The 14,442-nt window shown below is 36.0% G+C and overlaps 1 protein-coding gene and 1 long non-coding RNA gene across 2 annotated transcripts in view; one reads left to right on the top strand and one right to left on the bottom strand.

Annotated features, from left to right (window-relative positions):
* The window catches only part of LOC137248308 (uncharacterized), a 305,162-nt gene that overhangs the window by 245,684 nt on the left and 45,036 nt on the right, over positions 1–14,442 (top strand). The gene's annotated exons all lie outside the window — the stretch shown is intronic.
* LOC137248307 (uncharacterized) lies at positions 288–9,019 on the bottom strand. Its single transcript, XM_067779178.1, has 3 exons — positions 8,795–9,019; positions 5,283–5,403; positions 288–526 (listed from the first exon to the last, which is right to left on the bottom strand). Exons 1-3 carry the CDS (start codon positions 8,877–8,879, stop codon positions 415–417), a joined length of 318 nt encoding a protein of 105 aa, XP_067635279.1. The 5' UTR covers positions 8,880–9,019; the 3' UTR covers positions 288–414.

Genomic DNA, 14,442 nt, shown 5'->3' with positions numbered 1-14,442 from the left:
AGTGTGTATGTATGTTAAAAATAGTTTTACTAGCTTATCAGCATGGCAGACATGTCTGAGACGTTTAATTGTTGTTTTTAATGTTTTTGTTTGTCTGCAACTTTAAAGTTAAAACTTTTCAAGTCACCTTGCCAAAGTCATGCCACTATATTTGTATGTACGTGAATACTTTTGAAGTGGGGCGGGCGTTATAAGAAGGTGATGTAGGTACTTAAAAATTTTCATTGTACCAAAACTAAAAGTAATTTCTGTTTATGCACGTGAACGACATTCAAAGACTTTCAGCAAACTTTTTAACATTTATTTAATGTTATTTTTGAATATAAATATATTAAAATAATAGTTGTTTTTTTTTTAAATGTGCAATTCTGTTTAATAATGTTTATATGTATTTATGCAAAGATGCGTAATCAATTAGTCACCCATAAATGTGAAGGTCTCATTACAGCGTACTTCATAGCAATCGGGAAAAGAGGTAAAATGTCTCGACATTCGAAGATCGAAAATGAACTCACAATATGGATAGCTGTAAATAAAAAAGAACGGGAAAAAGATAAAAAGGAATTATAAAGCAAAAATATACAAAATATAAGATGCGATTATGTATCTTAGCTTTTACACGGGAACTCCCTGGTTTACGCTGAAAGAAATTGTGCTAGTAAAATCAACAAATCCGTTCTATTGTTCTTGACTTAACGGAGATTCGGTGAAATTGATCGAATTATGGTTAATTCAACCGAGTTCTTTGTTAAGCAAACAAATTAGTTTAGTCATTTCAACAGAAGAGAAATAGTCGCTCTCAAATTAACAAAATTCTGTAAAAGTTACAGATTCCTAACCAATCTAACTGATTTTTTTGTTAGCACAACTGATCTCACTGGTCATTTCAACAGAGATCAACAGTCAATACATGAACAAATTTCAGAGAATTTTACGCTCACTGCGCTCTCTACCTTGTACTTATATATGCTGTGTACGATATGTATGCACATATTTACGTATGTGTACGGCGGCCGCTGTGGTGTGATGGTAGCGTGCTCCGCCTACCACACCGAACACCCTGGGTTCACACCAGGGGAAAAGAAACATAAAAATTTTAGAAATAAGATTTTTCAATTAGAAGAACATTTTTCTAAGCGGGGTCGCCCCTCGGCACTGTTCGGCAAGCACTCCGAGTGTATTTCTGCCATGAAAAGATCTCAGTGAAAACTCATCTGCCTTGCAAATGCCGCAACATAGGTACATTCGTACATAGCTGTCGCAACAACTTTTTTTGTTCATTTGACTACTAAAATGGTCAATTACGAATCAACGATTTGTTCGAAGTTGATTCAACATCTTGTAACGATGTATAGAAATTGGCAGAAATTTCGGTTGATCTTACCAGTCTTTTCTTTCAGTATAAAGAGCCATACTGGTCTAGAGTCGTAATCGTTCAAAAACCTAATATTTTCAACTATTCGTATGCAGTTTTAAGTTTTCAATATTCGAAAAACATATAAACGTATGTCTGTCCATAAGGGTCATTCCGTGCCAGATAACACGAAGAGAGAAATTATTAGTTCGTATTACGAGAAGCAATTTGCCAAACAGACAGAACTTCAACACAACGGTAGATTATTACAAAAGACAAATCACCGATTTTTAAAGATATGTTTATTAGACTGGGTCAATTTATTAACCGATATTGCGCCAATATATTTTAATAAACTTTTATCGCCAACGTTTTTACAACAATGATCAATCGGATCAGCTCACCAATTTTGTATTTTGTTGCACCATATCATTATTGGAGATGAATGTTGACATAATTAACTTATATACTGTAGGTAGGTAGGTTGAACTGGCCGGTCCATGAGGACCTCACATAGACTGATTGAGTCCGTAGTGTTACCAGAAGTTTGTTTTAACGACCAAACTGAAACCGAACTTATATACTGTAAAGATATTAAATTTATTGTTAAACTTTAACTTAAAAAAAATGTTTTTTAAGTGGGCGTGTTCGTCATCCGATTGAGCTAATTACTATTTAGAACACATATAGTAATAGGAGTAACGTTCCTGCCAAATTTCATCATGATATCTTGAACGACTTCTAAATTACAGCTAGCAAAACTTTGAAATTACCATCTTTTAAAAGTGGGTGGTGCCGCGCCCATTGTACAAAATTGTTTTAATTTTCTATTCTGCGTTATAAGGTCCATCCATCTACCAAGTTTCATCGTTTTAGCCGCCTTTGGTAATGAATTATCGCACTTTTTCGGTTTTTCGAAATTTTCGATATGGAAAAAGTGGGTGTGGTTATAGTCCGATTTCGTTCATTTTAAATAGCGATCAGAGATAAGTGCCCAAAAATAAATATAAATATATCGTGTTTACGGACGGACGGACGGATAGACGGGCGGACGGACAGACATGAGTAATGAATTTCTAAGCTGATGTAACATATCTACTTATATGAGAGAATAGAAATTGAAAAATGGATACCTAATTACAGTAAGCAAATGGCAACAGGTTTCTATAAATAAGTCTGAAATTTATAGAATGCTCAAAAAGATCAACAGAGATGCCTTTGAGTCTTATTATACTCAGTTGAGCAGAGCACACAGAGTATATTAATTTTGTTCGCAAACTGCTACTCCGTAACGGCATAAACTAATCGAGATAGATATAGACTTCTATATATCAAAATGATCTGGGCAAAAAAAGATATTCATTTAGCCATGTTCGTCCGTCTGTCCCGCTGTTTAAAATGAGCGAAATCGGACTATAACCACGTTCACTTTTTATCGAAAATTGCGAAAAACTTGAAAAGTCCGATAATTCATTACCAAAGACGGATAAGGCAATGAAACATGGTAAGTGAGTTGGCCTTATGACGCAGGAACGTTACTCCTATTACTATATGTGTTCTAAATAATAATTAGCTCAAACGGATGACGAAAGTTTTAACAAAAAATTGAATATCTTTACAGTATATGTGACCTGGAATCATGAAACGACCCTATTGTGCGAAAATGCCGTTGTTCACTTTTTGAGTGATTCTTATAGGAAATTTAGCGCCCTATCCAATGGAACAATGGAACACGAATCGCATTTAAAGCCAAATCGGACCACAAATACGATTTTTTGAAATATTTCGATCCATGCGCCACCTATCGCAGGTTTTATTTTTATTTTTGCGTTGTCATCGAGTTCTGAACTATAGTCCAAGTTTCAAGTTTGTTGTCGGGAATGTAAATACATCTTAATTACAAAATTCGTTCACAACGGCCAGCCGCTACACAGAGTCAAGCTAAACAAAAACTTTAAACGCGTTTTTCTCCAAAACTTGTTTTCGCACAATAGGGTCGTTTCATGATTCCAGTTCACACATAATTAAATTATGTCAACATTCAACTCCAAAATTTGTCTCCAAAGCTCTCAGCTGAGTATGTATTGTTCGGTTACACCCGAACTTAGCCTTCCTTACTTGTTTTTATAATGGAACTCTATGAAAAAATTTTTGTTTGCGTTTTTCCAAAAAAATTTAGTTTTGGATTGCATCTGTTAACAATAAAACTTCCTGAAAAGACGGGTACCAGTGCGTATGCGCAACATTTTTTATACCTTTCGTGAACATGAAGTGGTATATTAACTTAGGTCCGATGTTTGTAACGTTGAGAAATATAGAAGATAGACTCACCATTAAGTATACCGAATTGATCAGGGCGACGAGCTGAGTTGATATAGCCATGTCCGTCTGTCTGTTTGTATGCAAACTAGTCCCTCAAATTTTGAGATATCAATGAAATTTGGCACAAGGATGTATTTTTGCATTATATTAGACATTTGTCGGATCCGGTAGGATTGGACCACTATAACATATATCTCCCATACAACCGATCGTTCAGAAAAGACGATTTTGGTCATTCCTGCCGCAAACTCGAAACTCGGTGATATATATTCTAATATATCTTAGAAGATATTCTGAAAAAATCACTTCGATCGAAGCTATATATAGTTATATCCCATACAACCGGTCGTTCAGATAGAAAGATTTTTGGCCATTTCTCCCTTAATTTAGAAAGTATAAATGTGAAACTCGGTGATATATATTTTAATATATTATAGAAGTTTTTCTGAAAAAATCACTTTGATCGGAGCTATATATAGTATATATCCCATACAACCGATCGTTCAGATAGAAAGATTTTTGGCCATTTCTCCCTTAATTTAGAAAGTATAAAAGTGAAACTCGGTGATATATATTTTAATATATTATAGAAGATTTTCTGAAAAAATCACTTTGATCGGAGCTATATATAGTATATATCCCATACAACCGATCGTTCAGATAGAAAGATTTTTGGCCATTTCTCCCTTAATTTAGAAAGTATAAACGTGAAACTCGGTGATATATATTTTAATATATTATAGAAGATTTTCTGAAAAAATCACTTTGATCGGAGCTATATATAGTATATATCCCATACAACCGATCGTTCAGATAGAAAGATTTTTGGCATTTTCTCCCTGAATTTCCAATATAAAAGCGTTAAACTTGGTGATATTTATTCTAATATATCGTAGAAGATTTCCTATAAAAATCATTTCGATCGGAGCTTTATATAATATATATCCCATATAACCGATCGTTCAGATAAGGGGGTTTTTTGCCATTTTTTATTTTATATTTATCTTAAAAATCCTTTAGGTATGTACATCTGTTCACTATATATTTCTTATCTTGTACATCCGATTATCTGGAGATTACAAACGGGATAAGATTATTGTTCAGCCCCATTCATGAAAGGTATGAAGTCCTCGGCACAGCCGAAGACAGTCCTGTCCTTACTTGTTTTTTATTATTTCTTACAAGTGAAGCTAATATAAGGGTGCTAAAACAATTAGAAATAACTGGTCTGAAAAAGTTAATATATGTAATAGAAGCACAAAATGCTTCTTTGAGGACCAAAAATCGTATGCTGTGGAACCTTTGAGAGCTGCTCATCTCACTTTCTTTAAAGAGATAGCAATATCTGGAGATTATAGTCACAAGGTTTCGAGTGTTCAAAATCAGTAACAGAATAAGCTGCATACAATTCTCATTTTCATCTTCCTCCAGTGCTCGTTCTAGAAAAAATCTGCTCAATAACGAATGAGGATCGAGTACATTTAGTAATTTTATGGCAGTTTTATAAAAACACCAAATTTCTGGATAGCTGCTGCGCATTTTCTAAGTTCCATATTACTTTTGCCCTCTAATACAACAAACACTTTAAAGAACGATTTGTACTTACATTGGTGGAAACCACAGCATACAGCGATACGTACAAAGAATACCAAATGGACGTTTAAATTCACCATCAGGTGTCTGTATGGAACCGGAATTATGCTTCTTCCAACATTGGGCGCTCCAACCTAAAGAAGATACAAATTATAATTTTAGTTATTTCAAATAAAAAAAAGTATGAAGCTCCGCAATCGATGTCGGGTCAATACTGAAATCAATAAATCTTTTTGACACACAATACTTCATTGTATGTTGTGATTAGACTTCTTGCTTGGATCTCAATATCTCTGCTATTTGTACATCAAATAGTACACATATAAAGGTTTATTAGATCGCCTACAGAATCTATGGTATATGAAAAAGTATTAAATTTTGTCGCGACACACACGATTTCCGAGAGATTGAATATAAAATACAAGGTGTGTAAAAAAATCTGGACATCTGTACTAAAAAAATTCCATGCTTGAGCAGATTGGCAAATAAATAAAAATAAATGTAAAGCACGATAACCTCTTCCAATTGGCGTGGTGCTCCTTTTTTTAATTTTTCCACAAATTTTCGGAACGGGACCCACTTGTTTTATGCCGACTCCGAACCGCATCTGCAAGAAAGATGAGCTTTCACTGAGAAACTTTTCACAGAAATACACTCGGAGTACAGGGCGACCCCAAATTCCATAGAACAATGTTGTAAGCCAACCGGACTGTTATATTCCGATGGTTCAAACATAGGCTATATACAAGTTTCGATAAGTGGGTGGAGCCCTGCCCATACTAAGAGAAACTGCCTCCACTACAATCTTATCTGCCTCATCATTGCTGCTCAGCAATTAAAAAAATTAACTTAAGTGTACTCTGCGATCGGTCATGAAACCTTGCGTCATTCGCCGGATTTCGTCATTGCATTTTCGTTCATTGTTCCGATGAGCGTCCAAATGTGCAAACGTGTTTTTGAGTGCGAAGTCCAAAGTAGTTGGCAAAAGTGGTTCTCTTATAAACGCAGTCCTTTACTATTTCGAAATTAGGGCTAACAGCATTAAAGTGGTTGCGATTTCGAAGACTCTTTCTTGATGAATCTTTGCTTAACGTAAGACTTTTTGATTAACCCAAAACCCAAAGCTGATCCCCACCGTAAATGAACACGTTCTTCAAGATTTTTATCTTCTTTTTCGACATCTTTCTCAAGTTAAATTTTGATAGTTCGAAACCGAGTTACTCATCATAAGCCGGTATATCTCAAATTCTCTAAAACACCGCAAATGATAGTTCGAAGTTTTTGCTGGATGGGTGATGTTAATACACTCATGAGGAAGCCATTATGCATTGGGAAAAACAGGTTAATAAAGGCTTTCGGTTAAGCCTCTCACTTAGCTTCAGCTATTGCTATAAATGTATATCTGGCGTGCTTTATTGAACAAGGTGTCCTGATTTAAGTGAATTCTGTAGATCAACTTAAAAGTCGTGCGCAAAATTCCACATGGTATGGATTTTCTAAAGATCTTATAATATCTCATTACCTGTTTCATTTGGTAGATTTGTTTACTTCAGTATTGCATTTTATATATATTTCCAGGCAATGTTCACACTTTCAAGTTACTAGCTTAACGTAAAGTTACTTAAAAATCAACAGCAATATTTCCAAGTTCAGATGGGCTTTTTAAATTCTCCACCAAGCGAAAGTTTTTCCCATTAGTGGCAAAGGCCATTTTTAAATAAAATGTTTCTTGTTACTGATATTAGCAAAGAAATACAAAGGTTCACTTAGCGATGGTTAATAGGGCATGTTTTCGAATCTCACTTCTTCATCAGCTAGCTTCTCGGGTGCTTGTCATTCAAATGGGTAAGTAAATAGAGACATCTGCCTTAACAGCAGTACAAATGCAGGTATATTCGTCTTCAAAGCTCGGTACCCGAAAAGCTGGCTAATGAAGAAGTGAAATTCAGACAATTTTCTTAGTTACCATAACCGTAAAATTTTGTATTTTTCCTTTAACATAAATAAGAAGAAAGTATTTTTTACTTATTGCATTGTCATCGGGTTCTGCAGTATGTTTTAACCCTTTCGATCAGGTAAACCGCTGCATTCTATCGCTTCACGATGCGATTCGGGTAAAAAAAAGCGCTGAGATAATACTTCCCGATCGTATTTTTGTATGGGACTTATTTACTCCGATAAGTAGTACACTCAGAGAAAAATCGTTCTAAAACGAACGAAACAAGTTCAAAATTAAGAACAAAAGTCTGTTAAGTACGTTTTTTCTTAACTCGTGACCGATGGGCTTGTTTTAAGAACAGTTTTTCTCAGCACACCGTTCGTATTTTATGACAACCTTGGTATTGATGTGTGAACCTTCTTTCAAGCACTACTTGGGCTTGGTTTAAGACTTCGTTCTCACGCTTCGAAACCGATTTGTGGTCGATTTAACATTTTTCGGTTTCAACTCAAGAACGGTGTATGCTTGATCATTGGTGTGAGTGGGAAGATACCATTTATTTTTTTGTCATTAATAAAAAATATTAATAACAAAAAAAATTATTATTAAAATTCCAAAAATGTTAGAAAAAACGCATAATATGCATTTTTTCGTATGTTTCTCTTACTGAGAAATTCGTCTTATTTGATGATGCAATCTGAATATATATTTAAAACATTGCATAACAAGATTGAGAATTGCCTGTGCATATGTGCATGGAACTAAACGAAAAATAAGAGTTAAAAAACTAGAATATAAAAAAATTGTTTTAAAAAACTTAGAGTTTCACGGTGATCAATCTCGCGCCACACGATCGCAACCGCAACATCATAGACGCTGGGCCACTACAACTGCTTGATAGATTGTGCCAAATGTTGTATTTAACATTGTAGTACACACGAATTATACCGTTACTTTTTTCTTGAACTTAATTTAAGAACATTGTCAACATTGTCAGTTCAAGAACACGGTTGTTGTTTTGAGAACAGGTCGTTCGTTTTTCAAGAACAAAAAAGTAGGAACATGAAAAGCTTGAATTGAGTCCGGTGGTGCTGGATTTTAGAACGGCGTTTTTTTCTGAGTGTACCGTTAAGAGTACTATAAACTACGAAATGAGGTGAGCTAAGTCCATTTTAGTCACTTAATTTCCAGTCTGGGTATCCTCAAACATATACCGGGACATATAGGTACCGTTCGGCTGGAAGCGTTAAGTTTTAAGACTCTATACCTACGGGAAGTTACTCAAAAATCGATTGCAAGTTTTTCCAATTTTGTATTGAATTGTACAATCTGAGCTTAAGCAGCCGAAGTAGCAGGGTTAAACTCTAGTCAACTTTAACTGGAGTTTTTAGACTCGCACTGAAAATAATATGAGCTATATAATACGTTCACAGTTTGTTTATGCATTTCAGAAATCCAGATTTTGTTTGCAAATATTGTTTTTTAAGACCCGGAATCTCAGAAAATGCGTGTGGAGCGCGAAAAATTTAAACTGTGCGCTTGTATGTGTTATAATGTGTAATCATATATCACTACTAGAGACCTACCCGCCTCAATGGCTTCCATGAAAATGCATAAAATAACAATAATCACACCGAACAAATAAACACATCTACGAATTTTATCCATCATTTCACGTTAGATGCGAATTTGGAAATTGAAAAAAATTCCAAAACATTTTTATTTCATAAAATTATAAATTTTTCGAAATTTAACCGTCGTTTTCTTCGACTTGACCCTTGCACGATTGATTTCTCTATTATCGGACACGGTTGTTGTAAGACTAAAACTGTTTTCATCTCTTTGCAGTTGCGAAACATATTTGCGTGTTTTTTGTCGCCTGAGATTTCCTGCTATATTTTTTTAGTACTTACTTGAGACGCAATTGTGTACAATTGATAAATTGGGCATTTTGTTTAAGTTGTATTGTTTTTCAACAAAAGAATTACGTTGACGTAGGTTGGTGGTCGTGAGGGGGGCTAAGTGAGGTAATATGATTATATGGATTGTTATTTAATAGCTGTATACTTGACACCTTTATACTTTTATTGAGTTGTTTTGTGGTGTATGTATGTGTATATAGTTTCATAGAAATTTGGAATGGTGTTCCTTTTTTTTTGCTTTGATCTGACTTTGCTCTCGCACACTGTGCAATTGATGCATTTAAAAGGTTTCTCTGTAGGTTGGTATAACGACAGCGGCCTAGGTTGTCCAGTAACTTATATGAAAGCATCTTTGTTTCCATACAAATCATCAAAACCTACTTAATGTTAGATCGGATATATGCTATACGGGCTCCCCCTACTGGCAAGGTGTCAGAAATATGCCCGTGGTAGATATACTGTTCGTAAAAGGCGATCATAATATCATGGTAGCAAATTTTCGTCATCTAATTAGTGACGCCTACTAATCTGGCTATCCGACCCGGGAGTGGTGTTTACTCGAAAGGGGGCAATGCAGGCGCGGACATCGCTTTACCCTAGCATAGCCAATCAAAACTGTACCCCGAGGTGCAGGACAAGCCAGTCGTGACCTGATACAATGTACCGCAAGATGCTCTCCTGTTGTTGTTATTTTATTAACAATAAAGACTCTTCGCGAAGGCTCTGGGCTTGGAAGCTTTGAAGCTTTGAAGCTATAAAGCTTTGTATTGCGCTTTTCAACCCCTTGGATCCCAGGTCTTGTCTCCTGCTATGAGGAATCGGAAAAATTGCGGGAACTGTGGTATCATATCGCATTTGGGTCTTTCCTTAATGCGATGAGTTCACTTTCGGTGAAGTTGATAATAAAGCATACTTAATGAAGCTATGCAGTCTCTTCTTCGCTGAAGTTGATAATAAAGCATTATCTTCGGAGTAATGCCGTCACTTTTGCCCTCGAATCAGACAATATAACATACTCTTCGGAGTAATGCGGTGTTCATCGTTGAAATGTTGGCAACAAAGTTTTCCCTTGGTCCGCCCACAAGGGTAAACAGTTTCTTTACTTACCTAAGCATAAATATTTCAAATATTCTTATGCGGAAGGTCAAAGAAAAGATTGATCACATTTCCAAATTGTGACGCCGTAGTATACCTGTTGAGTAAATGGTTGACAAAATGTTGGCTAGGGAGATACCTGTCGTTTGTGTATAACAGTTGATAATTTTTAAAGTGGGTTTGCACTCACTCTTTTGAGCCCAAAGAGGAAGGTACTAACGTTAGAAGCATATACATATACCTACGCTTAATACAAGGAGCCACAGTTGGTAATCAAGAATATTTTGGACTACCAATTACAGTTTCGGGACAGGGTCGCCACTCGGCAGTGATTTGACAAGTACTCCGAGCGTATTTCTGCCATGAAAAGCTTCTCAGTGAAAACTCATCTGCCATGCAGATGCTGTTCGGAGTCGGTATGGGTCCCGTCCTTCCAATTTATAGGAAACATTTAAAGGAGCACGACGCAAATTGGAAGAGAAGCTCCGCCAAAAATCTCTTCGGAGGTTATCGCTCCTTGCATTCATATTTATATTAATTTAAATTAAATTTTTTCAATGGCAGCGACTATTACAAAACCATCTTCGACTGAACAAGTTTAAAACCCGTTAAAAGGTCTACAAAGGGGACCGATTGCAATTTCTTACGGCATCACAATGTTAAAGGTGTCGCTTGACAGCACTGCGAGGGGACACAATTAGAACTAGTACCGTCTCTTAATGATATAATTTTGCGCTAGTTCGCTGCCAGGTATCTTCAAAGAAGGTGTTGTCATTATCTCAAGTACCACCCTAATGTACATAAGTTAACATGTATGTTTGTTTAGGAACATATACAACGGAATTACGTTGTTTATCAATTAAGAATGTGATAACACCAGGGTAAATTCACAAAAAACTATATTTTTTTAAGTCTAAAAATAACTGATCAGAATAGGAGGTAAATGGAATTTGAAAATATTTGAGGGTCATAAATTTCAAAGCAGAAATCTAATTTCTGGTAACATTTTTAAAGTTCCTTAACAAAGGCTGTAGTTGACAAACCGTGCAATTAGAATGTGGAAGAGAACAAAGGCAGAAGAAAGAATAGAAAGAGCAAGACAAATATAAAGATAAAGAAATGGAAGCGGAGATGATGTTTAAGACGTAAGGGTTTTATGAATTTTTGAGGAGCTAAAAGGCCGTTTTATTTAACGCATACAACAAAGTTTTCTTTTCCTTTTCGAAACTTGTAGTTCGGTATTAATCGGCTTTCTTCAAGGGGTCTACTGTACTTGACCAAAAATATGAATTGCTGAGTATTATCCCATCTCGGCTGAGGTTTTGAAAACTCTTGATAAGACAACATTTGAAAGACGCCCAATTTTAGAGTTTGTATGCAGAACGCCCTAGGTTAGGCTAGGTTTAACTGGCCGGTCACCAAAGACTTCACATTGACTGAATGTGTCCATAGTGTTACCAGAATTTGTTTTCCGACCAAATATTATGAACTAACTCCGTCCTTTGGTCAAATACTCGAATTTTTCTAGGACCTTGTTTAATAGTTGCCACGAGATCTGACGCCAGAAGGCAGTTTCCGTGAGTCTTTAAAGATATGAGGAACTTTGTGAGCCTAATGGTGTAGGATTTGCACATGATCTTAAAATGTTTTCAGTCCGCACCGTTTCTGCTTGATGGAATATATGAAACTCCTGTCTTGATTTCTCCCAAACGGATTGGGACTTCCACTATCGAAAGCTCTGCTTCATAATTTTATTCAAAAATTCCCTACCTAAGCATAACTTCAATACAGTTTGACGTAAGATTGGGCGTTAGTAAACAAATTTTAGATAAGGCATTCTTTAACCGAATTCTGAGACTGAGCGTTCTTGAAACAAATCCGGATATAATAAGGCATTTTTGAAATATATTCTCTGATTGGTCGTCATTGGTCGATTGGTCAAATATATCACGATTTTTATCAGTGACTGTAACTAAATCAGAACAAATACCTAAACAATAGGAATCAATTCTTATATAACTATAACTTAAGCTGTTATGCCACTACTTTTGTGGTACTGGGTTTGAGTCTGCTATTACATATTGGCAAACGTGATTGCAAACAGATCAGTCTCGTTTCAAGGTGTCGTTAAAATCTACTGCGATTTTTTCCGGAGCTGTAACAAAATCACAGACACACGAGTATTAGCCAACTTTATAGTAGACTCGACGAAGAAGCTTCGAATAGTACCTAAACGCGTATATAAAAAAAGGACACTCTTTTTCGCCTCAAAAAAATGGCCTGAAAGCTCCTCAAAAATACTTGACACACTTACATGCAATATTAGCAAATAAATATTGTAACGAATTTACTGCAAATCCTCTTATTTGCCCTTTTGCTAAGTTCGTATCACTAAACTGTTGAATAAATAACTCCAATATTGAATAATGGAATGGCTTAATAACACAACTCACTGATAGCTTAAATGAAACTGATCTATTGCCCGACAGATAGCGTGCTTAACTGAAAACTGCCCATAGCGCCTCTACCGCTGATGCTTTTATACTCTGTGATTTGCTCGTGGCATCTTCTAGGCCCTTCCAGAATTTTATACTGTTTTCACACAGAAACTTAATGATCTCATTTCACCTGCTAATGAAATCGTAAATTTTTTGCTTTCACACAGAAGTAACTGCTCGATTAGTATGAAGGATGAGACAGACAATCATGGCGGAACGGAACAAGGTGGGAGCATGGTGACATACCTAAAAACAAAAAAAATTCCATGAACTTGTAAATTCGATGGACAAATGTCAAAATCGTACTGCGCCGGTAGTTGATGTATCAAATCAAATAAAAAAGGTTATAATCAGCTGTTCGATGCGGCCACCTTGTATCGTTCCGCCATGCAGGCAATGACATTCGCTTTGACAAATGACATTTTTAAGCACTGAACACACCAATAACTAAGGAGCGGAAACGGAAGCGGAACGCTGCCTACAGAGTTGCATTGTGCTTTTGACTTTATTAGGCATTCGATTAGCTACTAATGAAATAATAATAGATTGAGCTCAATAAGCGTCTTAATGTAGAAAATTGCCTTTATTATTCAATAAGCCGTCTGCGTGAAAATAGTATTACTTAGTTAGTTATAAATTTCTCAGCTACAACTACAAATGTATAATTTTTATAGCTTCTCTCATACCCCATGCGCTTGTATGTCTGAGCGACACTTCCGCAATCACAATTGCATACCTTTAGGAGCATATCAGATTATATATCTGCATGTGCTTGTCCATTGCTCTCAGCTGCGTTTACCTACATAGGTGTAGACATAATGAACGATTCGTTTATGTAGATATATAATGATTGATCTATGGATGTGCATGCAAGGCGCTGCTTAGCATCGGCTTAGAGATGGCAGCACCCCTTAGTTTTGCTAATATTCGTAACAATATTGTACCTGGAACTCAAAAGGAGAGATGAGTTGCATATGATCCATCAAGCAGAAAAGGCCTGAACAGTGTGCAAATCCTACGAAGTTAGATTCACAAAGTTGCTCGTATCTCGAAGTAAAATTCACAAAGTTTCTCATGTCTCTAATAAGAAAGACTCAAGGCTCACAATGGGCATACTAACTGGACACTGCTTTCTGGAGTCACATGCTTAGAAGTTAGGCTTCGTCAGTAACATCAGATGTGGAAATTGCGAGCTGCAGTAAGAAACGGCTGAGCACGTTCTGTGTTCATGTCCTGCGTTGCGAGGTCAAAGCTCCAGCTATTTGGGGCAGCAGAGTTGCCAGACTGAAGACAGCAAATAAGCGAGGTCCCGGAAAACTTATAGTAGTTATTCTATAACATAAGGCCTGCCATCTTGTTGAGGTTCTTCCGTTTATACGTCAAACGAATTCTGGAATGAAAACACAACTCTCGCCATAAAGATTTGGAAAATTCCACGATATAATGCACCAAATTCAATGACAAATCATTTTCCTTTCATTCCATTAACAGTATACGCAGCTCGTAAGTGAGACAAGCATTCACTCAAGCTTCTCAGCCTTTTAGCCACTCAGACGTTGAAGCACAAGTCAATTGGCGTGTTTGAATGCAGTTTTGTCGCTATGAATGGCATAAAAACTAAATAAACAAAAACACGAAAATGAAAATGAGAATTATAAGGCGAGGTTTAATTAGCTAAAATAAAAGCGATTTGCGAAAGATATAATAATAGTAACAAAA

The sequence above is a fragment of the Eurosta solidaginis genome, chromosome 4 (genome assembly GCF_040869045.1).
Source record: "Eurosta solidaginis isolate ZX-2024a chromosome 4, ASM4086904v1, whole genome shotgun sequence".
NCBI classification, from domain to species: domain Eukaryota; kingdom Metazoa; phylum Arthropoda; class Insecta; order Diptera; family Tephritidae; genus Eurosta; species Eurosta solidaginis.
This window is presented reverse-complemented; position numbering and strand designations above follow the sequence as displayed.

Excerpts from the sequence above, each read along its gene's own strand:
- LOC137248307 (XM_067779178.1), bottom strand. The coding sequence starts at position 8,879 with ATGATGGATAAAATTCGTAGATGTGTTTATTTGTTCGGTGTGATTATT. Across the intron at positions 5,404-8,794 it reads CATGGAAGCCATTGAGGCGG|GTTGGAGCGCCCAATGTTGG; the intron begins GTAGGTCTCTAG and ends TATCTTCTTTAG. Across the intron at positions 527-5,282 it reads ATGCTGTGGTTTCCACCAAT|CTATCCATATTGTGAGTTCA; the intron begins GTAAGTACAAAT and ends TTTTATTTACAG.